Source organism: Volvox carteri (genome assembly GCF_000143455.1).
Source record: "Volvox carteri f. nagariensis unplaced genomic scaffold VOLCAscaffold_6, whole genome shotgun sequence".
NCBI classification, from domain to species: Eukaryota; Viridiplantae; Chlorophyta; class Chlorophyceae; order Chlamydomonadales; family Volvocaceae; genus Volvox; species Volvox carteri.
This window is the reverse complement of record NW_003307549.1, coordinates 2,114,345-2,139,668: the sequence shown is the minus strand read 5'-3', so window position 1 is coordinate 2,139,668 and position 25,324 is coordinate 2,114,345. Positions and strand designations below refer to the sequence as shown.

Here is a 25,324-nt window from a genome sequence, read left to right as displayed (position 1 = left end):
CGTGGTTGTCCTCCACCCGCCTGACGCACAGCTGCTGTCCATCGGAAGAGACGACTACTGCCTGGGCCCAGCCAGGCTCCCGTGGCACCCAGACACGGGCTCCAATCCCCGCTGCCATCGCTCAAGATAGCCCGCCTTGGCTGACAGTTGGACAATGAATCAAGAGGCTTCTGCAGTCACAGTTCTTTTATGTGGCTGCGCGCCCTCTGCGTTCGGCTCGGAAACCCATATCCTTATTGACCGTCTGCGTTTTCAAACAAGTTGGTATAGTAGATAGCGAACGCGCGCAAGTGTATGCATGTATCATAGATAAAAGGTGTACGCTATGATTTCCCATGCCTCCTGAGCGATAACAATCGGGCCTGCATGGTGTTACGGCTCCGATGCCGGACAAAAATGCTTCTCGAATAGACACGGGCTACACAGTGTACCTCAATTCCTATTTTTAAGACATCTGCAATCTGAATCTCTCGGCATTACTGTTACTGAGTGACCACTACGCGCTGTCACAGCTTTTCATTTATCGTTGTTAGGTCAGGTTGCGCGTGTCCTGTGCTCATCCTCGTCCACAAGAACCAGGATCATAAGAGATGAACCGGAAAAGACCAGAGCCGATTGCTGTCCCCGAGGAAAAGAAGACGTCCTATGTCCTGTGAGTAATGCCTGCCCACAGACCTGCCCCTGACTGGATTGGCATGGCGAGGGCTAGATTAAGTAGTCTAGTACATAAAATGTATCTCATTCTCCTGCCGGGCCGCGGCCTAAACCCATCTTTACGCGTTGTTCTTGCAGCACGAACAACGGCACGTTTGTGGAGGGCGACCTAACCATAAGTCGTGAAGGTCTGCAGATAAATTCACCAGCAAGCACGCTTGGGGCTGCGCGCCCTGGCTCGGCAAAGTAAGAATGTCCAAGCGGCTCTTAAACGGTTGGCTTGCTGCACAGGTTTGGGGTTTGCCTATAAAAAACCTTTTGCGGAATAGATAGATAAGTCTTTCGTTTTGCCAGGGAATGGACAGAGGCCCAACCGCTTGCATGACACCTAGTGACTGGCGCTGCGCATTGTAATGCAGTTCATTGCAGCCAAACAAGCGGCCACTACCACAGGAAGAGGACTCGGCGAGCTCGCGGGTAGGTTTGCGTTGTGAAGGGACTGCGGTTTCTGGCGTGTAGGAATGTTTCTGTACTTCACGCATGTCACCTTCCCCATGCAAACTGCATTTTTGGAGCCACACGCCTTCCCTGGGGCGGTAAGGGTCCCTAAAAAACGAACCTTGTCGCTCCTTGACGTATCCTCCGCCTCACCTCCACGGCTAGTTGCCGACCGCGTATCGCTGGTAATATTTTGAAGGCGCTATACATCCCACTGTCTATGGTTTCGGCGCTCGGAGGGCCTGCGCCTTTCTTTCGCGCAACTGCGTTGAGCGGGTCCTTTCCCACCCTCCCGTGTACACGAGACCTCATAAACTGACCCTTTTCCTGGGTTTCCGCATGCTTATTCCGCATCCGACCTACTCCCTTTATGCACCGTCCTTTGCTGAACCCCCATTTCTCTGCATCCGCGCCCATGACTGCACTCCATCAAGTAAACTCACTCGCACCCACTTGCACGCTGGCCTTTTCCGTTTTGACGTTGGCATTGTCTCTTTCGCTCATATTGTCCTCACATGTTCATTATATCGATGTCTTGGACAGGGGCCTGGCGAGGCAAGTACCAGCGGTAATGGTGCGGCATTGACCAGCCCGCACACTCGTTGTGGAGCTTCAGCGTCCTCGGAGCCGCTGACCCTGGATGACTTTGAGGAGATTTGCGTTATCGGGCAAGGAAGCAGCGGTGTGGCGAAGAAGGTCCGAAACAAGCGCGACGGCCGGCTCATGGTCTTGAAGGTCATTCAGTTTGATGTGTCTTCAGACGTCATTCGTAAGCAGGTGCGCGGGTCGTGGTGAGCACATGGCTTTGAACAAGAATTGAAGAAAGGGATACCGGATAAGAAGAGCCTCAGCAAAGACACAACATGGACCCGAGGGTAATATAGGGTTCGCTCCATGCAGGTGGGGTCTGGCGGGTAACAGTCGGGCTAGAGTTACGCTTGATTGCCATTTCGGTGGCTGGAGCCACTTGCAGCATAAGCCCGATGCCCGTTATCATGATTTTTTCGTCTTCGTAAAATCTCGTGCAGGTCACAACGGAATTACGCACGCTGTACGGTGCAGCCCACCGCAATGTGGTAAAGTACAGCGCAGCCTGGTTTGACAATGGTGCCATCACCATTGCCATGGAGTACTGCGATGCTGGGAGCCTGGCAGATCTGCTCAAGGTGGGGGGCCCTGTGGGGTGGCAGTGGATCTGGCGCGTTCCACTGGGCTGGCATTCCCTGCCCCAGGCTTCCATTCCTAGGAAAGCAAGGCCACGGCGGAGGGAGCAACAGGGAAGGCGCTGTCATACGCGGCGCGTTCTTGACACGTGCGGCATGGTTCATGGGGGATCATGGGGGAGACAAACGCAAGACCAAACGAAAAACGGCAAGGGGTTTACGTACGTGTGGCGTGGGCGTTATATTTCCTGCATGCGTTGTTCGCCTTCACCATGTCGCCCTCACCTACCTGGCGCTCACCAAGGCAATTCTTTAGGTGTCGCCGCCTGATCCCTGAAGCGAACATGCCCGTTTTATTCAGCACGCCAAGTCCTGCAGATAAAGACAGACGTCACTCGAAGACTCCTTGAAACTACAGCTTAACAAGCCATGCTGCCCTGTGCCCGGTAACTGCAGGCGCGCATGAGGCAATACCAGCAGCAGCAGCACAAGTTGCAGCACCAAGGCAGCCAGAAGGGCAGCAAGGGGATCGCTCTTGCTACGGCAAACGGAGGAGTAGCTGCGACTGGGGGGTTGGAGGAGCGCCTGGCGGGTCCGGGATTGCCGGAGCCCGTCATTGCACACATTGCTCGGCAGCTTGTGGCGGGGCTTCACTACCTGCATAAGGAGCTCAAGGTGTGGCAAGAGAAAAGAGGCAGGGGGCTCGGTGGGAAGTTGAGAGAAAAGAGGTTGAATGAGTGGTTGGGTTGGAGGATAAAGATAGGGAAGGACCGAACCAGAGCAGGGAGAGGTGGGTTGGGCGGTCAGATTCTTTAGAGGCAGCTATCGTCGGCTCATTGCTTCAAAGCCCCAGCCTTCCGGTCACTGCCACTGCCGGACGGCTTTCTGGGTTACAATGGAAGCTCGGGTCGTAGAAACGCAGAATCGTCTTGCTGGGTCTGCCCTGGGTCCTGGCCGGCTCCCACGCAACCCCCATGGCACGGGCCTTGACTGGCCGCCATTACTTATCACATCTGCCTGTCATGGCTGGTCTGCCCTTGTCGTGGTCACCCGGTCCGCACCGCCGCGGTGCATCAGGTTGTCCACCGGGACATTAAACCCTCCAACCTTCTGCTCAACGGCAAAGGGGAGGTCAAGATCAGTGACTTTGGCGTCTCGGGACAGCTGGCTTCCTCCGTATCCAACTGCCTGTCGTGGGTTGGTACGGTGACGTACATGAGTCCAGAACGCATCAAGGGCGACTCGTACAGCTTCGATAGCGACCTGTGGAGCCTGGGCCTTACATTACTGGAGTGCGCATTGGGGCGATTTCCGTACCCACCGCCTGGTGAGTCGGTGATGCCTGTGGTGACGAATCCTTGTGGGATGACGACTGGAACTGGAGATTCTCTCCTGCAGCATGGAGATCTTCAACTCCACAGCAGCAATAAGCCTGTCTAAACGTTCATTGCTCTAGGCAACGCCAGAACCGAATGGGTTTTGTGCATGGTGATAAAAGGGTTGCCTGCGCGAAGCCATTTACAAAAAAAGCAATCCATGTTTTCCTTCCTGCATACAGATTGGCGTCAGTAGCCTGCCAGTCAATGCATACTGTAACTTCTCTTTGACCCCGCGATCCTGTACCCGTCTTTCTTGAACAGGGGAGACTGGCGTAAACTTAGGGTTCTGGGAGCTGCTCGAGTACATTGTCATCGAGCCCGCGCCCACGCTGCCAGCTGACCAGTTCTCGCCAGAGCTGGTGGATTTCGTGGCGCAATGCCTGCAGAAAGATGCCAAGGCCAGGGCTAGCGTCACGACCCTAGCGCAACACCCCTTCCTCAAGCTCCACCCCGACGCATCTCTACAGGACGTTCTGGAGCCGGTGATGGTTGCCGCCGGGACGGTTGCTGCTGCTGCCGCAGTGGCGCCGCTGCCGCCGCCGCCGCCGCCACAGGCGAAATGAAGGGACAGGAGTTAGAGGAATGCAGAGCAAGTCCTTCCCCTTTGCTGCCTGAATCTCGGTGGAGGCGTACGATGTGTAGGGAGAAGGAAGGGCTCTTGTTTTTGTTTTCCCATTCTCAGAAGGGAGGAATGGGGAAACGGAACCCGCACGAGGAGCGCGAGATGGAGATGAAGGGCAGGGTTGGCAGTGCAGGCTGGTGCACGCGCGCTTGCGTGTATGGTCATGGTTGCAAAGCAAAAGCAAAACTTGGGGCAAATGTCGGGAACGCACTTCTCCGTCTTCACATGTTGACAACGGCGTCGGGTAGGATGGCAGCGGAATAGCACGTGTCAATTAATAACGGCTATGTTCACTGTCTGTTAGTCTAATAATGGCTTTCGAGGAGTGTCCGTTTAGGCACGGAGTAAGATAGCGTGGTGAGCCACCTGCTGGCTGGCTGGTTGGCTGAAGGGTTCTGTTCCCTGTGAAAGGGGAATGATGACGTGCATGCACGGTAGCGCGATGACAGGAGCTTGAATCCCAAGTACTTGACGCATAGGTCGCTGTGTTGCCAGCAGCCAATCTTCAAGTGACAATTTGCTAAACACGTGCGCTAGTAGCCAGACCTCATTTTTGAGGCCGGACTCGGATCTTTGTACTAGACTTGGTACGGAATCAAGCTCTGGATAGCAGCTCAATGACTCGATTTATGGGTTGTCCACGTCACTCCAAGGACTTCGGGTGACCAACGTATCATCAGAAAATAATCTCCGTACCTGCCGTACCAGAAGTTGGCGGTCAAACCTGCGCGCCTGTGTTTGCGTGTTTGCAACCGGACGTTGTGGTGGTGTTCCACGATTCTATGCTTCACTAGGGAGGGTGTAGGTGGCTGCTTCCCTCTTATTATGGAGGGACCTCCCGCTGCACTATCATCCTTGAAATCACACACATGGTCGCAGGCACACTAATTAGGGCTGTCGTTACGTGGTCGGCAGGCGCATCACCTGCCTATAATGAGCTGCTCGGAGCGATAACTTTGAGGCCATTTTCGGGGTTAGCCTTTGCGGCCGTGGAAGGCCGCACGCTTTGACTTCCTGCATGTCTTCACTAATTTCCGAATTTCAACAAGGCTTGCCCTTGCCGATATTCGGATTTCACTTCGGGCCCCCGTAAGGAAAGGGCATCACATCTTTTTGTGGTGGCCTAGCGTGGGAGCGTTGATCCCTTCCTCTGGAGATGTCCTAGAGCTCTCCTGCAAAGAGAAGTGACACCCAAGCGTGTCATCGATTGGTGCATTGTGTTCATTGCAGGCTTGACGACAAAAGCATTTTTCTGAGGGTCAGCAAGACTGCTTCCCACGTACACTCGTGTGTGCGCGTATCACAGCTATGGCTTTTGGTCGAAATGCCTGAGGTGGATTGCTGTCTGGAACCCTCCCGATCATGGTTTGGTTTAAATGTCATTGTTATGATAGAAGACTTCTTATCTGGTAGGTAGGAGTCGCGTGCGATGAGTGCATACGTTGACCCGAGCAGGTGCAGCGTCGAGCGTAGCGAACTGTGTGTGCGTTGCAAGGCAGCACCGCTTGCCTATTCGCGTGCCAGTTTGTCGGCCATTTTGATGCCGTTGCAAAGTGATGGCAAGGGGCCCTGTCCCACCGCGACGATTTGTGTGCCGGCTGGTTGGATGGCGAACTAGCCGGCTAGGTGGCATAATCTGGGCGATTAATAGGGACTCGTGAGAACAAGGCAGAACAAGGTCTCCCGCGAATCAGCGGCATAAAATGCATGCCGGACGTGTTATGGTTCCCTAACAACTGCAGCGCGTTGCCGCGGCGGTCCACCTTACCCTATCCAGCGCGACCGGCTCATGGTGCAGGCGCCGATACCTAGTGGCCGGCGTCCTCCTCTCTTTTCCGGCACGTCTCGGTGCGGGCAGCTGAGCGGAGCTGTATGGGGTATTGGCGTGGGTATTGAGCTGCGTTGGACGGAAGTCTAGGAAGGCTAGGGGGAGGAAATAATGCGAGCGAATGAATGTGCTCTTGAACGCCCCTGTTTACTTTAGGTCATGTCTCATCTGGGTCTCGCCTGGCCCCGATGTCCGATTACCTGCTTTGGGACGCCGGTTCCATTGATGGCGGCCTAGAGATGGCTTCCTGTTTGACTGGGTTTATGACAGGTCAGTTCAAATTTCTTTTCTCAATTGATGCAGGCGACCCACAGGTCGTGTATAGAAGGGTAATGGTTGGCATTGGCAACGTAAGGCCCGTTGGCCATCCCGTCTTAATCTTTGTTTGGGTGGGAACAAAAGGTGGAAGTACACACAACCATTGGCTGATTGCGACCGCGACTTTGGGGAAGGCGGCCAGGCTGGAAGGGTCTCCTCTAGGCCGTCTTTGAATTACGGTTGTGTATTTGCTGCACTGTTTTATGGAATGTGGTTTGGGCGGCAGGTGTTGTGATGGATGGGATGGGATGGGAGAAGGGTGGTCGGAGTGAAGTTCGCAGGAGGACACGGAAGACGCGAGGGGGTCAGCCCGTATTTTTTGTCCCGCAGGAATGCCTTTAGGGTGTGGACTGGAGAATCCGGCTTGGTTGCCAACCGTGCGAGACAGGCTGATAGGAGTTGGCCAGAAGTGTGGGACCTGCTGAAATGATGCTTAACATGTTATGCTTAATGGTGTAGTGACCTGTAGTGGCGCATTCTGTTGTGAAAGCGCATCTTTTCGCGTCGTGCCCATAATCTGTAAGTTGAAACTTTTCCTAAGCGGTGGTCTCCTTCGATATCCTGTCGCAACAAAGCGAAGCCTTGGGGCCCATCCCCGTCGAGACGCATCTAACGGTTATGTCCAGCTCCATGTTTTCGGTAGCTTGTCCAATTTATAATGATTTTGTAGGTCTTGCATTTAAGGCCCCTTACATGCGGGATTGGGCTCGTCAATGGCGGGAATCGCCCCAGCGCATACCATGCAGTTTTCCAACTGATTCAAGTCCACATGCAAGATGCAACATACGAGAAACAGGACTTCGTCCCAAAATAAATTATGAACAGTACAATACCCTTACTTGAGCCTATGCACAGCATTCACAGTGGCTAGGCTTTTCGCGTCGATGCTCCTGTGCCGGCGGGCCGCTACTATAGTGCACGTCTCTATTGTGCAGCAACTACCCTTACGCAATCTTTTTGCTGGTCTTCGGGTTCCACATTTTGGAAGGAACGCTGCCTGTGCGCTTCTCCGGCCGCCGGCCTGCCTTGCGCCGGTGGGAAGCAATCACAATTTTGCAGTAGTCGACGAGGTAGAAGACGAACTCGACATGGAAGGCGATTTAGATAGGGAGCAGACTGGTCCTGCAGCAAAGCGCCAACGCACAGGTGAGTGGGAACGCTACCTTCGCATCGGCGATATCAATCTTGAGTTGTACGTGGCATGACGGCAGAAAAGCTTAATTGCTACCTGACACGGCTCGTGTTGCAAAACGGCGAAACCAACAGATGACGGTCCGGCTACCCATCGTGCTGGCGGCGGGAGCACAGGTGCCAACTTGCAATCAAATGGAGCTCAGCCTGTTCCAGCTGAAAACAAGAGGATGCGTGCTATACGTAAAAAGAAGGAAAACCCTAAAGATTCCCGGGTGCGTGCAGGCTGGTTTAACGCCATCCTCTAGGCCTGGCATAAGCGTTTCGAATTGGCTTTGATCCACAGCACGCAGAATGGTCCAGGTGACAGGCGATGAAGCCAACATTTCAGGGGTATTCTGGGCAGCGCACCCATGGGTGGTCTATGTTGGTCAGGCCCGCAGTACCGGGCTCCCCTGCCTGGGGTCTCCCTCGGAAAGCGCGGCCCTTCGGGACTGCCGCTGGGGTTGTCGCGGGAAGGCTTGGGCCAGCGTGAAATGGGGGAAGCTGATGATGTGCCGCTCAGTGCTTTCACATCTTCTTTATCACATCCCCCCCAGAGGTTTAGTATACATGTACCTTGGGCCATTCCCTGTTCCCGCATCCACCCTGAAACAGAGGGCCGTTAGACCGCTTCGCCGAATAGCACGAGCAAGGTACCTTTGGCGCACATGTCATTTCATCACCCCCTAGGTGTTGTTTGGCGATGTGATCTAAATGACCTCCGGAGGCGGATGGTACATATCACCCAGAACAACGAAAATAACCAAACCCATCTGTTTCATTTTCATTTGCTCATTTCTGTTCGTGACAATCGGAAAATGATGGTGGTGATGAAGATGATGACGACGAAGGCGACGATGTCCGTGTAGTTGCATGACCATTGTGCGCAGTTTGCGAGCAGCTCCCGTTACGCAACTCACTAAGCCCCCTGTCCTGCCACAAACCCTTACTCAGATTCCGGTCATGCAGCAGGCAGTGAAGCGGAACAACCTCAAGGTGGGTTTGCGGATCCGGGTAACTTGTCTGGGTCGGTGTCACGGTGTTTGCTGGCCTGTCCCGCTGCTTCCTTCCTCGCGATCAACTATGACGACTGTGTAAGCGTAGAAAGACCAGGAGACGTGTTGGGCGGAAGTGATCTGGACATTGCAGTGCCGCAGGTGGTGCAGCTACGATATATGCTTTTATGTGTGGGTATGGGAGGGTTGGGGGAAGATGTAGGGATGTGAATGCACTGTTATCGAGCTTTGCCGGTGTGGAAATGTCATCTGTTTGTTCCTTCGTTTGGTGTGGATGTGGATGTGGGGCGTCCGCATGCAGTTCGCCATGGAGAGGTTCCGAGAGGCTGTGGCGGAGGGCGGGAACCTGCCCATCACCATCATCAACTCGCTGCTCTACGTGGCAGTGGGGGGAGATCTGTGGGAGCGACACGCGCGGGGGTTGCCGCCGCTGGTGGGCGCGGAGGCAGCGGCTGCTGCCGCCGCTGCTGCGGCCGCCGCTGGCGGGGGCGGGGGCGCGCTGGCCGGCGCGGAGGCTGACGCGACAGAGCCCCAGCAGGGCCAAGAGCAGCAAGAGCAACAAGAACAGCAAGAGCCACAGCAAGCCAAGGTCCAGCAGCAGCAGCAGCCTCAGCGTCCAGGTTTGTGCCCGTGTGGGGAAACAGCTCTCAACATGTCGAATGCATGTGTGTATTTTACGTCGAGCGTGATGTGTATTATTTGGCAGGACAGGAGCGAGTTATCAGGAAAACTGGAAACATGATGATATGCGGAATGCCTTTTTATATAGAAGCATCGACTTTTGTCAAAATTGTGGGAGCAGGTGCATTGCGCATGCTGTGGGAGCAGACGCAGGGGGCAGCGCGACCTTGCAGGAAGGGGATCAAAGGGCGTTCGGATGTCGTGTGGCATCTTCATAGCTGCAACCCAGTACCATTACCGCCACCCACCTACCACTACCACCCCGTCGCCATGGGCCGCGTCCTCGGACTGATCCTCTTCACATGAACTCTCCCTCTTGGTGGACAACTACGGTGATGGACCCCTCTCCTCTCGCTCGGTTGCGCTCCTGTCTCTTACGAAATCACCTGCGAAGCCCGGCAGCCGTTTCCTACCTCAACTGTGCCTTTCTAATACCCTGCTAGTGGTTCTTAGGTCCGCGAACCCTAATATCCCGGCGGCTAATTTCCCGATGCTGTGAATAGAGAACTGACCTAGCCCCAACCCACTGACGATTTGTTGTCTCATTCCTCATTAGCGAACAAGTCGTCCACGCGGCCGTCGGTTCCCGATCCGGAGGGGCCCCCACCCAGCAAGGAGGAGCTGCTGGCGGCGGCGGACGAGCTTTGGTCGTACATGAAGTCTGCCGGGATGAAGCCGGACCAGGGCACGTACCTGGCGCTGGCCCGCAGGGAGGCGCTGTTGGGGAACCCTCAGGCCGCGCTGCAGCTGGTGCGTTCTGGTTAGTGGTTCGCCGTTACAGACAAGGAGCCCTTCAGTAGCCAATTGCTGTATGGTTACATTACAGGAATGAAGGAAAATAAGTTGTGTGTGTGTGCGCACGCATGTCTGTTTTTCCTTTGAAGAGGCTAGTGAAGGGAAACTTGTCTACAGGCGAAACTTGGCGCTAGCGCAACATGAAAAGGGCTTGAAACGCAACATGAAGAGGGCGTGAAAGGGTAGTTGGAAGGGAAAGGGGAAGCGGCTTTAGTAAACGCCGTGATCAACCTTGTGTGTAATGATTAGTTATTTACTTGGCAGGAGCAGACAGACAGCCGCTCATGTGGAATGAGCAGAACCTCCTGTTTGGCTGCCTGTATCCGTATGTATATATATATATAGGTCTCAGGTTGCAGTCGCCGCTGCTTTTTGCCCATTTGGATTGGTGTAGCTGTATAGGGCTCATATCTTGCCAGGCTGCATCACCGCAGCATCATCACCATCACCACCCCATGGTATCTGACAGTCCTTACCCTCTTACCAAGAGACATAGTTTCAATCCCTCCACGCATTTCATCTAGCAGATGCATCTTTGGTCAGCACCCTAGCTCAGGTGCCTGTCACAGCTTTGGAACGGGTAGCGCGTCTGTCACTTCTCCTTTCCTTGCTTCCAGATTGCATTTTCTCTTAGTATTCCCCATACCATAAAAGCACATGCACACCGTACAATAAAATCGCTAAGAAACGCACCGTAAAATCATGCCACAGACACAGGAGTGCATCCAGGATGGCAAGCTGGCGCAGCTCCGAATGTTTCACCCCGCACAGGTAGGTAGCACAGATATATTGATCTACCATGTGGTTTCGGAGAGGTAGGGATTGGTCGAATGGTGTTACGGCTTAGCACCGCAAAACCACCGCAGACTCCTCCCTTATGGCCCCCTCCTCTCATGGCCCCCTGATTTTACGGACGCTACCCCGTACTTATGCGGGACTTGTAGCTTATTTCCCAGCGGCTGGGTGGGAGGGGAAGGGGAAGGGGAGGGTTTGGACGAAACGGCCTCCCGCAACAAAAGAGAATAAGCATAGCAGCCACGCATGTCCAGCGCCCCACAAAGCGCTGAAATGTCCCCTTCCAGGTCGCGGGCTCATTGATTGAGTGTATGCTGATGGATGCAGTTCATGTCGGCTATCATCCTTTTTTACCTGTCATCCTTTCCTGCGGGACCTCCACTCGCCGCCAGGTTGGCTACTGCCTATCCGGTGATGTGGCTCAACTGCACCACATTGACTCCATCATCGCCTCCCACCGTCTGGACAACACCGAGTACGAGTTTGCGAGACTGCTGGAGGGCATTGCTGCGGCGGGCACGTATGAGCAGATGAAAGGTGTGTTGGCATATTGGGCGAATACCAGGAAGGTAGCTTCTTTTTAGAGCAAGCGAAGCATTGACGAAGCGAAGCGAACCGAGACTGGTCTGTCGCGTGGGTGTGTGTGTGGTCATACTAAAGGGGGCTCGTGGGTGAGGTAGGCGAGAGTGTGTGCGTGTGAACAGGGGGAAGGGTCGTGCGCGTGCGGTTCCGGGTTAAATCTCTGAGTGGGTGTGGGTGTGGGTGTGGACCAGGTCGATTGCGGTCAGTTGACGGGTGGGGAGCTGGGAAACTGGAGCACTGGAGGTGTTGGGTTAACTTGGCCAACATGGCGAATGAGGACGAGAGATTTCAGACTCATCTGGTTCGTTTCTGTTTGTTGTTGTTCATTAAGGAAGCGTTGGCCGTAGCAGGGGTGGGTCCTGTACACGTATGCTTGCGCGCCTGGCGCCCGCCCAGCTCCCACCTCCTCCCGGGCCCCACCTCCTCCCGGGCCCCACCTCCTCCCGGGCCCCACCTCCTCCCGGGCCCCACCTCCTCCCGGACCCTACCTCGAGGGAGCCCACCACCGACCACCGACCGCCCTCGATACCCCCCTGCACATCATATACCTTAATTCCCTGTTTATCCAAATCATTCGTCCCTCCCTCCTCGGTCTTTTCCATTTCCCGCTTCAGCCGTGTTGGTGCGCATGCAGTCCGACATGAACCAGATGTCCCCGGAGACCGCCGGACATATCACCTCGTTTTTTGAGAAGAACGCCGCAGCACAGCAGGCCTTTGCGCCTGCAGACCAGGGCGGCTGCCGTGGACTGGTCCGGCACATAACTGACGCTGGTGGGGACAGCGGTGGCGAGTGGCGGTGGCGGGTGGTTCAGAACGCTGAGGTGGCCGAGGATGGCCGGTGTGAGGCGGCCGGCGGGACGGTCAAGGTGATCGACTTGGAGGATGAAGAATGGTGCGTGGCGAGATGGTGATTTGGGGCCTTAGGGGAAGGGTGTCTGTATCGGACCTGATGGAAAGCATTGTGGGTCGCTGCTTCTCGCATGTGCTCAGTCAGGAGGGTTGCGGGCGGTTCGGGAAGGGGCTGCTGGAGGTGAAAGGGCGTGTGGAGATTCGGCTCCATGGGGGAATAAGGGTGGGTGCTGATCAGGATGTGGACGGGGGTTCAGGGGGTGAGAGTGGAAAAAAGTGCAGGAAAAGGTACTCACATACACACTGGGTGCACCTACGGGCTCGTTGCGCACATGAAAGGGACTCTTCAGTCCTTCCCTCCCTCGTTGTCACCGGTGACACGTACGTCTTATGTGGTGTGTTTGGTTCTTCTCACGTTTGCACGGCACAGAAATTGCATGTGCTTTGCCTGGTATGGTATTAAACGAACATGTCCTCTAATAAGGTTACGTACGGCATTAACTATTTGCATCGAACCTTTTTCTTTAGGGACGCCTTTGCAAAAGCTATAGCGGAGCTGGCGCGCAAAAATATGGGCAGCCGCGCGGGCGACTTTGACGCGTACACCCAGTGGTACGAACGCAACGGGCCGTACGACATTATGGTCGACGCTGCCAACGTTGCTTTTTTTGGCCAGAACCGCGAGGGCGGAGGCTTCAACTGGCGGCAGGTGCAGCACATGTACGAAATGCTACGTCAGCGATTTCCCAACAAGAAGATTTTAGTGGTGAGTGAGTCTAGCGTGGTGGGATGCCCCGGGAGATAAAGCGGAACCCGGGAGCGGGCGGATGATGCGGCACAGGGACAGGGGCCTAGCGTTGAGGTTACTGGGTGGGAGTCATCCGACCCCAACTAAACCTGAGCTCCCGGGAGGCTTCATACAAACTCGTCGCTCGAGCAGTTCGGCGGTCAAGAGCGCCCGGCTCTGGTCTAAAGATCCAACTGGTCTTGCTCACAAAGGAAAGGGCCTGGTTGGGCTGCGTGGACTGTTAAGGGTGTACGGCTTGGATCGGGATTTATGGTGGCAACTGATCGGCGAGCTGTCTCCTTTCCTCTTCCGCTTCCTGCAGCCCGCCGTTCTCATGTCCATCCCTCCTGTGGCTCCCTGCTGCTGCCGTTTCCGTCACCCCCAGATGGTGCATCGAAAGCGTGTCAGCGACGCGGAGTCGCGTGCCCCGGGCGTACAGGAGTTCATTGAGAGGCTGCGCCGCGCTCGGAGCTTCTACCATACGCCGCCGGGTGCAAATGATGACTGGTAGGTGGGGGTTGAATATGCGCGCACACACACACGAGAGGAGAAAACCACTTTTGTGAGAGCGCTGCCTTACGTGCTACCACACGCATGCGTTGTTGTTCGTGTCTTTTGAGGTCCGTTTGCGATTATGGTTGGAAGGACTGCCACCAGGTGGGTCTGTCGGATAGAAACCTGCAGCCAGACGCAGTTTGTCCTTTTGACGCGCGTTGACACCGTTTTTTGTTTTTCGTTACTGTTTTTTGTAATCCCAGGTTCTGGATGTACGCTTCCGTGCGCGCCAAGCACAACGGCTTGCTGATCTCCAACGATGAGCTCCGAGACCACATTTTTAGCTTGCTGCGTCCCAGGCACTTCCTCAAGTGGAAGGAGCGCCACATTGCGCACTACCGCCTGTCGTCCAACAACCCCGGATACCTGTCGACCGTGCAGCTCGGCAAGCTGTTTGTGCTGCAGATGCCACACCCATACACGGCCTGCGTGCAGCAGCTAGAGGAGAGCGGCGCCTGGGTGCTGCCTGTTAACGACGGCACGTGGCGATGTGTGGTTCCAGAGCGGGCTTAGGCATGCGAATTTTACAACGAAGGGAAGGGTTACGCTGCAGCAATGCTGGCGGTGGTGGTTTGCAATTCGAGCGGAACTCTAAACTACCTAAGAGCTTGAGGAGGATGAGGAATACATGTAGGACGTCTGTGTAATAGCAAGAATATGCGAAAGGGGGGGGGGGAAGTGCCCCCAACTTTCCTTGGTGGTCAGCCGAAGATGATTTTGTTGGGTTTCGGAGTTCTACAAAGCATGCAGGGGCCGTATCGCATCGACGATCTTGTCACGTATCCATGTGTTGTTTTGGTGTTATAACATGTGTTGCGCATTTAAAAATATGGATATTCATTCTCCCGCGGTGGATGGAGCGCCTCCTGCCTGTGCCCTCGACTTTGCAACTGACAATCCGAGCCCACTGCCAGTGGGGCTCGTTGTGCTGGGCAGTTATTCGAGGGGCATGAATTGAGATCAACAAGCTTTACTGTACCCTGCTTATTTTAGTGCGCAGACTGCCCATTGGGAGGACAGGATAGAGGGCAGGGGTTGCATGGCGAGAGATGGTAGCTAGACGGACAGGATGTACAATTTTTACCCAGTCATCTCTTGTCGTCCGAATTAGATGCGACCGTGTATTAACGTGAAGAGTCGTGTGGACCTTATCTTCAAATGCTGAACAACTTCAGCAATCTCAGTCTGCACCACCTCTGGCCTTTTTCCAGTTGTGTGCGATATCCATTACTGCCCCATATCCGGTCCTTTAGGCGCCTTACCGGGAAGAAAACAATCATGGCTAGCTGCTGAGATGTGGAGTTGAGGTCACAGTAGATGGACCAGATTCGCACGCTTGATTGGTGGCAAAAGCCGGCACCTCCGACTCTTCGGACATTCGGGTGAATGGTTGAGGAGGGATCCCTGAAGGCTAGAGGAGGGGTCCCTGATCCGACGCCTCGGACATACAGTTTGTATGGCGAAGTTCAGTGTGTTAGTGGTGGATGGTGCTATAAGGCTATAAAACGTAGAACTGACAATGTGATAAAGCGGTCCAGAAGCCTCCCACTCTGTAACGTCTCATATAGCAACATAGATCCGAAATGGTGCTCAATTATCGTACATATCGTGGCGTAGTGCGCATTGTAATGACGCAAGGCCCATCTGAACATCCCGGGTTACACCTTTGCTTTGTTACAATGGTATTGAGACGGGGCCGCACAACTTCCGATGTAAACTTCGGGTCGGTGGTCCGATTCTGACAACAAGCAAGTATCGTCAACGGCTTTACTATGGTGTAATGAATCTAACGCAAAAAGCGGGAGGTGGGATAGCTCCTATGCTCGAAATAATGGCCGAGGATGTCCATTGCTAAGCGGGGGGCAATGGGTGACCCCCGCGTCTTCTCCATAGGAATTACCGGAGCCAAGGCGTGTCGCTATATGAAGTGGATGGGAGCTGCCCCGCCTAGGGGTGCGCGTCTCAATTGGTTGGAGCACACTAAAGGGACCATGCCCCAGCGACTTCATCATGTGCTCATGTGTTTTCGGTTAGGCTGTTGGGAGTTAGAGGTTAATAGGCCTAATGGGCGTGAGCGCACCGCGTGTACCTGCAGGCTTTGTGACTGTGGAGCGGTTGAAGATGAGTTGCATGTTTTCGAAGAATGTCCCGCTTACAAGAGTATACGGGCTAAGTATGATGGTGACCTAGTCCTTACGGGGCGCAGCATGCGCACCACTATGACTGAGGCGCCACCCCTGGCATTGGCCAGGTACCTCTCGGAAATTTGGGAGGCCAGGCATGTCGCGCTGAGGCGCTTCACCCTGAAGCGGACGAGGGAGAATGAAGATGACCTCCCGCGTACCTGCATCAATACCAATACAACGTCCATGGCCCCCCCGGCTTTTACGGACACACCCGCACTTGTGTGCGGAACTTGTAACTTGTAACTTGTAACGACGCAATGCCCATCTGAGCATCCCGGGTTACGCCTTTGCTTTGTTACACGCATACTGATTTACAAGTAACTTGCAACGCAAGTAAGCGCTTCACAACACATTCCGCAATTAATTTGTACCCAGTGCCCTTGACTCTTGTTGGCTCGTCTTCTCCTTTCCAACTTTGGATACCAGTGTGAATCAACGTATTGCATGCCCACTATCTGAGGGCAGCTTTGAATCATGGCATCAAGGATGGCCGTGTCACAGGCCATTCGCGCAGAGACCACCGGAGACGAGCTAATGGACTTGCTTGTTTTCGCGGCGCGCGTGCCCGAGACCCAGCTGGCTGTGCTTCAGGAAGCTGATACCAACAAGTTCATCGTGGACTTTGTGCGCCGGCTAAAGGCCGCAGGTGCGTTTCCCGAGGGCCTTTGTTTAAGCGTTGCGGTTGAAAGCGGACGAGCTTTTTCGCTAGCAGGGTCAGCTCGCTGAGATATGCCATAGGATCCGATGTGGTGTAGCCTCGCAGAACTTCTGCTCCAGTGCCGACTGTACGCGAAGCGATCGCTGCAGTCGACGGAGAGACTGAGGCCTCGATTGCTCCCATACTCGAAGTTCTTGAAAGGGAGGGTCACGATTTGAGCGCTGAGGCAGGAGGCGCATTTCGTCGTCTCGACGTAAATGACCTGCGAGCGCAACTTAATCTCCGGCAACGCAGGGCGTTGCGTTGCCGGAGGCAATCGAAACAGGCATGCATCGGCAAGCTTAGCTGCTTGTGGAAGCTCAGCGCATTCCTAGACTGGGTTGGGAGTTTCTCGGGTCGCTGCGGCTGGGCCTGTGACTGGGCTCCCGACGAGCACCGCTGTTTGCTTGTTTGTGTTCGCGATAGAAACACCCGCTGTACGTAGGAACAACGCTTGTTATTCGATTGTTGTAGTGTATGTCTTGAGTGACACACAGCTGACGCCTTTCCTTCCAAGAGGAAGGAAAAAGGATACAGATAGTGCTCTTTTTACTAGTTTTACAGCAATCTTTAGATTAAATTACATTTAATTATTAACAATAAAGGAGAGGTTATGGCTATTAAAATTACTAAGGGAAATGCCAAGTCATTGCATTATATTTCTTAGCTAAGGAACAGATATCTTGTATAGAGAATAAAACAAGAACTAATCTTTTTAGAAGAACAATAAAAAGTAAAATAAGTAGTAAACTTATGGCTTGGCTACTAACAGGGTATTTCCACTAGGCCGCACACTAACTTTTGGACATTATCTTTAATGTGGACTTAGTTTGTGGCTTGTGGACAGGTGTTTCCACTAAGCGCCCCGGAACCATACAACAGGTTGCTATAAAGGCACCAAACCATTGTTATAGTAAGATTGGGTGTAATTTAATGCGCAAATCATTACAGTTTGGTCGGCGAATTGCTGGAATGTGGGCAATTCGACCGGTCCTGCTGTGAATTCCACTGGTTAGCGGGCTATTTGCGGCTGTGGATAAAGGAAAATACAAAAGCCAACGTAGGGCCTTGAAGAAGGAAAATGGCTGACTATGAATTTTCCCGCTCGGAAGTTAATGTCCACTTTGAAAGTTATCAGCAGGTCTGAGGCCCTGATAACTAGTGTGCCACTAAGGCGGACTTAGTGTCCGAGGCGTTTCCACTGGGCCCTTCGGCTTTTCGCGTACGGAGCCCCTTTACGCGATTTTTTTAAAGAACTTTTACTTTCTATTAATGTATTTAACTAGTTTCTTATCGCTTGCATGATTTGCTGAGCCAGGTGTGAGATTTTTTGAACTTAATGTTAGTGTGCGGTCTAGTGGAAATACCCTGTAACATATATAGCTATATATAGCTAAGATTATTCGGTCTGGCTTAAACTAAAAACTAATGCTCATACGGCGTTTTTACGAGAATTTCAGGATTGGCAACAACCTCTTGGAGGGGAGGTACACCCAGACAGGTGCACCGGCGTGAGGTGCAAATCATTTTGCTGGGGGAAAAACAAGCACAGGGGTTGTATTTCCTTGATACATGCACACATGCTGTCTCTTTTTAGTCATATTACATTTTTAGGGTATTTTCTCGTTACTACGTCACCTCACATAGCATATGAACTCACCTCACACTAATCAAGCCATGCCTACACAACTGCATAAATGATCGTGTCCAGCCTGAGTGCTGACTGCTAACTACTGCTATAACACGTTCCCATTGTTGAGCAACTGATGATGTCAATGGTGCATCCCTCTCGTTTCTCCTTAACGTGCAGCTGCGGATACGGCTGGCCCAGGTGTTGTTGCTGGTGAGTGTGACCTGATTTTTTTGCTTCAGTACAAAGACACACCAAGGCCAAGGTCTTGGTCATGCAGGGTTGCAACCGTATTACAGAATAATACGCCAAGCACAATTACGCCCAAATATATGGTGGCGAGGTGGTTGATTTTTTGGGCGGCGTAATAGTGGCATAAAGTAGGCGTGAAACCCGCAAACCCTATTAGTTTTACCGTATAGTCATATAGGACCCAAACCGCTTGTTCTTATTTTATTATATGTAAGAGCTCCCTAGGCGGCTCGATTCCTGGTGGGAATGCCTGGATACCCTAGGTGATCCACGCACCTTCCCAAGTGGAAGTACTGGTGTCAAGGCATGTCACTATCTGAACTGGATGGGGGCGACCCCGCTTAGGGGCACACGGCATAAGTGGCTGGCCCACCCTGAAATAGACATGCTTGTGGAATGCCTGGTGTACACTAGTACACTGGCTAAGTACGAGCATGACCTCGCATTTCAAGGATGCAACATGGGCACAATTATGACTGAGGCCCCAACCCTGGCACTAGCCAGGTTCCTCTCGGAAGTCGGTTTTATTGAGGATCGACACCCATATGGGGTCACATTCTAACCGAACAGACACCTCGGTCGGGGATACCTGAGGTTGTATGGGCCGTCTAAGCTTCCTAAGCTCACCACCAATCAGCGTGACGCACCTCGGTCACATACAATTTGTTGATACCCATCGGCTTGGCTGTTGGCTGATATTCTGTTCCCGGTCTGTGCTATTGTGCTTATTGATATTTGCAGGTGCTGACACGACGGCCGAGTACCTGAAAAAGTGCCTGGCTCCATTCCCTGCCGAGGTCTTGCTGACAGGGGAGAACCTGCAGCAGTACCTCGAGGGGGACCTTGGGGAGGGGCTCCGCCTGCCGATGTCGACAAGGGCCGCTGAGCGGCTTTTTAGCTTGCATCCCTCAGGCGTGGAGCACCTGATGGTGTCGACGAGAGATGACCCACAGGTATGTGGACTGAGCTGGGTTGTTGGGCGGTCAGTCCGGCGGCATTTATTACTGCTGGGCGTGCAGTTGAGATCCACACCCGTTGCTAGCTGGAGCCGTTGAATATGCATTGTCATGTCCCATATTGTTGTAGACTTCAGACGACACAACCACATAATGGGGGCATCGAAAGATACCGATTGAGACAAGTGTCTTGAATAAATAGTCATCAGTGACTCCACTTGGGCCTCGCGCCGATAAGGATTCCCAGTACGACTGGGCAGCGCCGTATCCAGAAGCCATAGTTCACAGGAACTACTCTCGCTCGGTCAGACGAAACTGGGACACAGGTCCCAGCTTTACGTAAGTAAAACCCCCGCCCATACGCAGGTATGGACTTCCGCAGTGGTGCAGCATTAAGGTGGCGGACGACTAACAGTAGTCGCTGAGCCGCCGTCGCCCATAGACTTCCGCAGCAGTGCGGCACTTGAATGGCGGACGACTAACAGTAGTCGTTTGATCTGCCAGCGCCTATGGACTTCCGCAACAGTGCGGCATTCGGATGGCGGACGACTAACAGTAGTCGCTTAGCCGCCGTCGCCCATGCACTTCCGCAACAGTGTGGCACTTGAATGGCGGACGACTAACAGTAGTCGTTTGATCCGCCGGCGCCCATGGACTTCCGTAACAGTGCGGCATTTGGATGGCGGATGACTAACAGTAGTCGCTTAGCCGCCGCAGCTAACAGTAGCCGCAATTAAACTAATATCAGTATTAGTTAATACCTGTAAGCACCAACCGTGGAATTGACGGGTTGTTAGTTAGTAATATTGGAGTTTGGTAAATCGGAGTGGACGAGCTAACCACCGACAGTTAGGTTTCGGCACCCAAACCGTTACAGAAAACCTTTACAGGATACAACACATATGCATTGCCATGTCCCATCGAACACCGTACCTGGTACTCTGCAGGTGGCCAAGGCAGAAGACCTGCTCGAGTTCCTACAGGAGGTCGTTGCGCCCTGGAACATTGACGTGCACGGCTCCACAGAGCCATTCACGGCGTTCTCCACGCATATAGTAATTGGAAGGCCGCTCAGGTTCATCACGAAGTACATGACTTGGCCTGTTCTTAAGATGGACAGGAATGCGAAGGACAAGAGTAGAGGGACAGGTGCGACTTTGGGCAGTGTTTATATCATGAACCAGTAGTCCTTCCTGCTTGCCTATCCACCTTACACACCCCTCCTATCCCCTGGGCAGCTCGGTCCTGAGCATGCATGCCTACATCAACCTGTGCTGTTTAGCTCCATTGCGCCTGTGTATTGTGTTGGTTGCTGGTTACAAATTATTCTGTAATCCTGCAACGGCTTCATGCTTGGTACCATAGTGAAAAACTGCAGGCCCGACTTCCTTTGCTGGGTCAACAATGCCCTCTTGTTAAAGGGTGAGGAGAAGGCAAACAGGGACAAAATGCATCTAGCAGTTCGCGAGCTGGTGGACAAGATGTCGGACGTGTGGGCCACACAGCTGCTGCCAGACTACCCCGTCCCCTGCATGCTGGCCTTCGCAGCAGCCGGCACATTGCTGCGGGTAGGTTGTAAATATAGCCATGGTATTTGGCTGGTGTGTCGCACCTTGCCTGATTATCACTCTCCTGGTGCAGCTGGTTGTCGTGGGCCCTGTTTGCTTGTAGATCTCTGCCTCATCATGCTGCATGCTCTGCCGACGCCTTTTTGGACTCTTTCCCCTTCTTACCCATTCCTCATGTATCCCTCCCCCTTTCCTATGTTACCCTTGGTTGGCTTGAACCTGGATGGCAAGTTCTTCTGTATCAAAACAGTGTAAGCCTTTTCGATGTTCTCACATCTCGTTAGGATGCCCTGTCATTTGCCTGCTTTGCTGTTCTGTAGTAGGCTGGGCACTGCTGTTTGTTATGCTCCCACCACCTCCCACTTTGCATGTTGTTGACTCAGCTTCGCATTTTGCAGAAACGGCCGGGTTACGATCGAGCCCATCAGCACCATCTACGAGCTCTCGCTACCTGCTGGGCGGTTGCAGGCAGTGCGAGCCACGTTCAATGCCTACAGGCTGCTGGCTGGCTATGCGGCAAGCATGCCGCAACTTCCATTCACTATTGGCCACGTCAGCAACCTCATGGATGGCGGCGGCAACATAGAGCGTTCCATCACTTACCTCACTGGTCAGTGCTCCAATACCGCGATCTTGCCATTGAGTCAGTGCATTCAAGTGTTGAACTGCAGGCAGGTGTGAGCATGCTTCATGTTTACTATGTACCTTGATGAACCGGTTGGAGTGCTCTTGCAAGGATTTGCATGGATTGCCTTGAGTTGAAGCGTGGTACTGTATTGCTATCAAGAGCCTGATATGGTTTTGCTGATATGCCAGGCAACTCACAGCAATCTATCAGTGCTGAGTAGGCTTGCTGCCTGTAAATTGTGGCTGCGGTGTGTATGTGCAGGCTTCATTCGGAAGAGCCTCCCCAAGTTCTCCACACTGCATGCAAGGTATACAAGCTTCGAGCTGCTGCAGGACGTGTATCAAAAGATGAAGCGGCATGACGGCAAGATCATCCAGCTGGCTTTCAACATGGCTGCACCGCGCCTGGTGGAGGATGAATACATTGTGCACCTGGCCCCAATCGGTGTGCCCTGCACGGGGCCCCCGGGTTCCGAGGAGGAGCTCAAGTGCGCGGTGCATGGCGCCCTGACTGGCCTAGAGGCATTGCACGCTGAAGGCAAGGTCCCTGCTGTAACCGGCATATGTGAGGGTGTTTCACTTGCTGCTGCACCTCACGCATTTGTTGCCAGGTGCTTGATTGTCGCTGGTGCATCTAAAACGGTGTACATATGTGTGCGCACATGCAGGCTTTGTGCACCGGGACGTGCGTTGGACCAACCTCATTTTCCTGCCGGTGCAACGCAAATGGCTGCTAATTGACCTGGAGCACGTGGGCAAGGTCGGCTGCAAGTGCAGCGATCCACCCTACCCGCTGAGGTACTGGCGCAGCACCACCCTGGAATGCGATGGCACCTACACGCCATACTCAGACCTGGACATGGTGGTGGATCAGCTAATGAACCACTTGGCGTTTCCATTAAGCAGTGCGGCTCAGGACCTTCGGCAACAGCTGGAGAGGCGCAGCCTGACCGCCAAGGATGCGCTGAAGCACACGTGGTTCTGTGGGCTGTAAGCTGTACATGTGGTGGTGCTTCATGTCATGGGCAGCCGGCTTGAGTTGGGGCGTGGGCCTGTCCTTTGCCCGCCGCTTTTCCCCATAATAGTAATAACAGTGATGATGATAATACGCCTCAGCTTGAATCAAGGCGTGTATTAAGGGGGCAGGGGTGGAGAGGTCATGGGTTTCCCCTTGCGCCTGCACTGCCCACCACCGGTTTGGTGTTTGACTTGCTCTCCCTTGTCTCCCAGTGGTCCATCTCTTTTTTCCTTTTGGGGCCGGGCTCTTACGTATTGTTTAGGATTACAGTATGGTCGTGCAGACTGCAGCAGACAGCTGGTTGGTCACTCAGGTTTGATCAGCAAGGGCTGTAGGTCTTTCCGAATGGTGACCCCAAACCCTAAGCTGATGACCTCTGGCTTGGTGTACCGTACCTGCCACCCAGCTTCGGTGTGACGTTCCGCTAGTATGCGGTGTTGTTGTGCCTCTTATCGATGAATTGCCGGCTAGAGGGTGTTTCGACCTTCGTGCTAGCTAGAGCTGTCCGTACCAGTAGTCTAGGCAGCACTTTAACCCTTTGTGCCTTATAACCTTTCGGTTCAAGTTACTTGTGCAGCAACGTTCAGTAGTGGTATTGTTGCGAATATAGAGGTGGTGTAGAACGTCAGGTTTGTATATTCCATGTGGACCTCTGGCTTCACTAGGACCATGATTCCACGGTGGAGTCCGTTGGTGATAGAGGCCAGCATTGCATTCCGGTCCGTTGGTTATGCAGCCCCTCGTTAAGCAGAAGCGGATCCTGTGGCGCATATGATGCGTGTAGCCCCTACAGGGGGGGTACTTGTAAGGAGGAGGAGGGCGAGGAGGACGGGGAGTGTGTGGTGAGGATCCATGCGGTTGTAGATCTGCTTACGTGTGCGTGTAGGGTAAGAGGAGGTAGTGCGGTGAGGTGTGAATGATGGCTTGTGGTGGTTTTACAGATGCCGCATCTGGCGCGGCGGCGGGGCTGAAAGGCCTGCGGGGATACTGCGGGTTCGGAGTCCGGGTGGTGTGTGTGCGTGTGTGGACGTGAATGAGGCATAGCGGTTGCGTGTTTGGCTGTTGTGTTTGGCTGTTGTGTTTGTTTATTCATTTATGATGAATAAATGGTGGCGCTTAGAGTCTTGGGCTCCTGCTGGCTTGTATGGGCTCGTTAGGCCTCTCTGGGTAGCGCAACCGAGATGTAACACACACACACACAAATGGTGGAGGAGGTTGATATGGAGATGCGCGATGAATGGCAGGGTTAGGACAGCGACGCAGCATGAGTTATATGGGTGTTGGACAGGGCGAGAATACGGATGAGAGTTTGGCCCGGCCGGATTGTTAAGCTTTCACTGGATAGTATTACTCAATTTCTTGGACCGGCCTATATTTATTGCGATCGGGCTTTGTTTTTGCATCACGGAAAGCTTGCGGACTTTGGCCATTTTGTTTCGGAGAAATAATATACCTGTTTCCCATCCGAAACCCGATTTTTTTAGCAATTCGTTTCGCGCAGGCATTTATTGGTTGCATTTTTGGAGCAGGGCTGGATTGATTAGTTATTCTAGTCAACTGGAAATATCCCTTTGTCCTCCTAGCACTTCTGCAAGCACATCAAGTAGTAGCTCTCGATGCTTATTCGCAGTGTCCACACTACCTTGAATCAAGAGCGCAACCCGAAGGGTCACATATGAAGTGCGCGCAGCTACTTCAGCGGACAAAAGGGCCAACCAGCAGGTTTAAAAGGAGCAAAAACAGCCTTTCCGACACAAAGCTTGTGGCCAAACGTGTCGTGGCGTCGTTACCACATCCAAGTCTTCTTCGTAAGTGTGATTTTGCTAAATCGGAAGCAACAGCATCCTAGTTATCCGTCGCTTCGTGTGTTCAAGTTGGATTCCGGAAAGATGCGGTTGCACCAGCTTCACCGAGGCCGCAAGGCGTTGCCCAGAATCCTTTGGGTTAGAGGTCTACGTGTACGCACAGAAAATTGGGCAATACGTCCCACGGCGAGTCATAGTTAAGGAGTCTCCTCAACATACAAAGCTTGGCTTGCAGTTTAGTTTATCCTAAGTCTTCCAGCGTCACATTTCACACAGTTACCCATAGAAGTACCGTAACTAATTTCTTTGCAACCCCAATCACCACCAAGCTCGATGCCACTCCCAACCCAACCAGGTCGACCGCACGGACACAGTTCGCGCGCGGCTTGCGGCGGGCCTATTCGAACGCTGTGCCGAGTGGAATGGCTATGGGAGGTGCGAGCGGTAGCCACGTGGCCCGGGGTCGCCGTGCCCTACTGCCACCGTCCCCAGCCCTATTAGGTCAAATCATTATGCTTGCCTGTGACTGTCGCCACATCATCCTCACACTCTCTCTTACCTGGCGTTCCTCTTCGTCTCACATTCTTGTTGTTGTTGTTACATTGGTCGTGGGTGCGTTCCCCGTACCTGCAAACCACCCTAATACGAGCCGAGGGCTCAAGGGCTGCCAGATCGCCTAAAAGCACCATCCTACCTCGCACTTCCAACGAAACAAGTGATGAAGGATACTAACGGCCAAAGGGAACGATAGAGTTGCGGTGGGACCATATACGTTCCAGCATCCTTGCCAGGCGTTCAGGTTCCCACTTCATAGCGTCCTTCATGTGCTCGAAGCGTGGGAAATCCATATCAAATCTGATTTTGTCGTACACCGGACAGTCCAGCAAA

General features: G+C 53.5%; 2 protein-coding genes across 2 annotated transcripts; both read left to right on the top strand.

The window, feature by feature from the left end:
* Nucleotides 1-454: 454 nt before the first annotated feature.
* On the top strand, nucleotides 455-4,909 carry VOLCADRAFT_73333 (uncharacterized protein). Its single transcript, XM_002947520.1, has 8 exons — nucleotides 455-652; nucleotides 793-900; nucleotides 1,074-1,131; nucleotides 1,696-1,929; nucleotides 2,181-2,318; nucleotides 2,898-2,990; nucleotides 3,393-3,650; nucleotides 3,961-4,909. The coding sequence occupies exons 1-8, from the start codon at nucleotides 591-593 to the stop codon at nucleotides 4,255-4,257; spliced, it is 1,248 nt and encodes a 415-aa protein (XP_002947566.1). The 5' UTR covers nucleotides 455-590; the 3' UTR covers nucleotides 4,258-4,909.
* A 4,979-nt stretch (nucleotides 4,910-9,888) lies between these two features.
* Nucleotides 9,889-14,210, top strand: VOLCADRAFT_120484 (uncharacterized protein; the record flags this gene model as incomplete). The annotated part of the gene is made up of 8 exons (XM_002947519.1): nucleotides 9,889-10,082; nucleotides 10,839-10,898; nucleotides 11,315-11,459; nucleotides 12,119-12,398; nucleotides 12,884-13,121; nucleotides 13,528-13,649; nucleotides 13,901-14,072; nucleotides 14,133-14,210. The coding sequence occupies exons 1-8, from the start codon at nucleotides 9,987-9,989 to the stop codon at nucleotides 14,208-14,210; spliced, it is 1,191 nt and encodes a 396-aa protein (XP_002947565.1). The 5' UTR covers nucleotides 9,889-9,986.
* Between the last annotated feature and the right edge of the window lie 11,114 nt (nucleotides 14,211-25,324).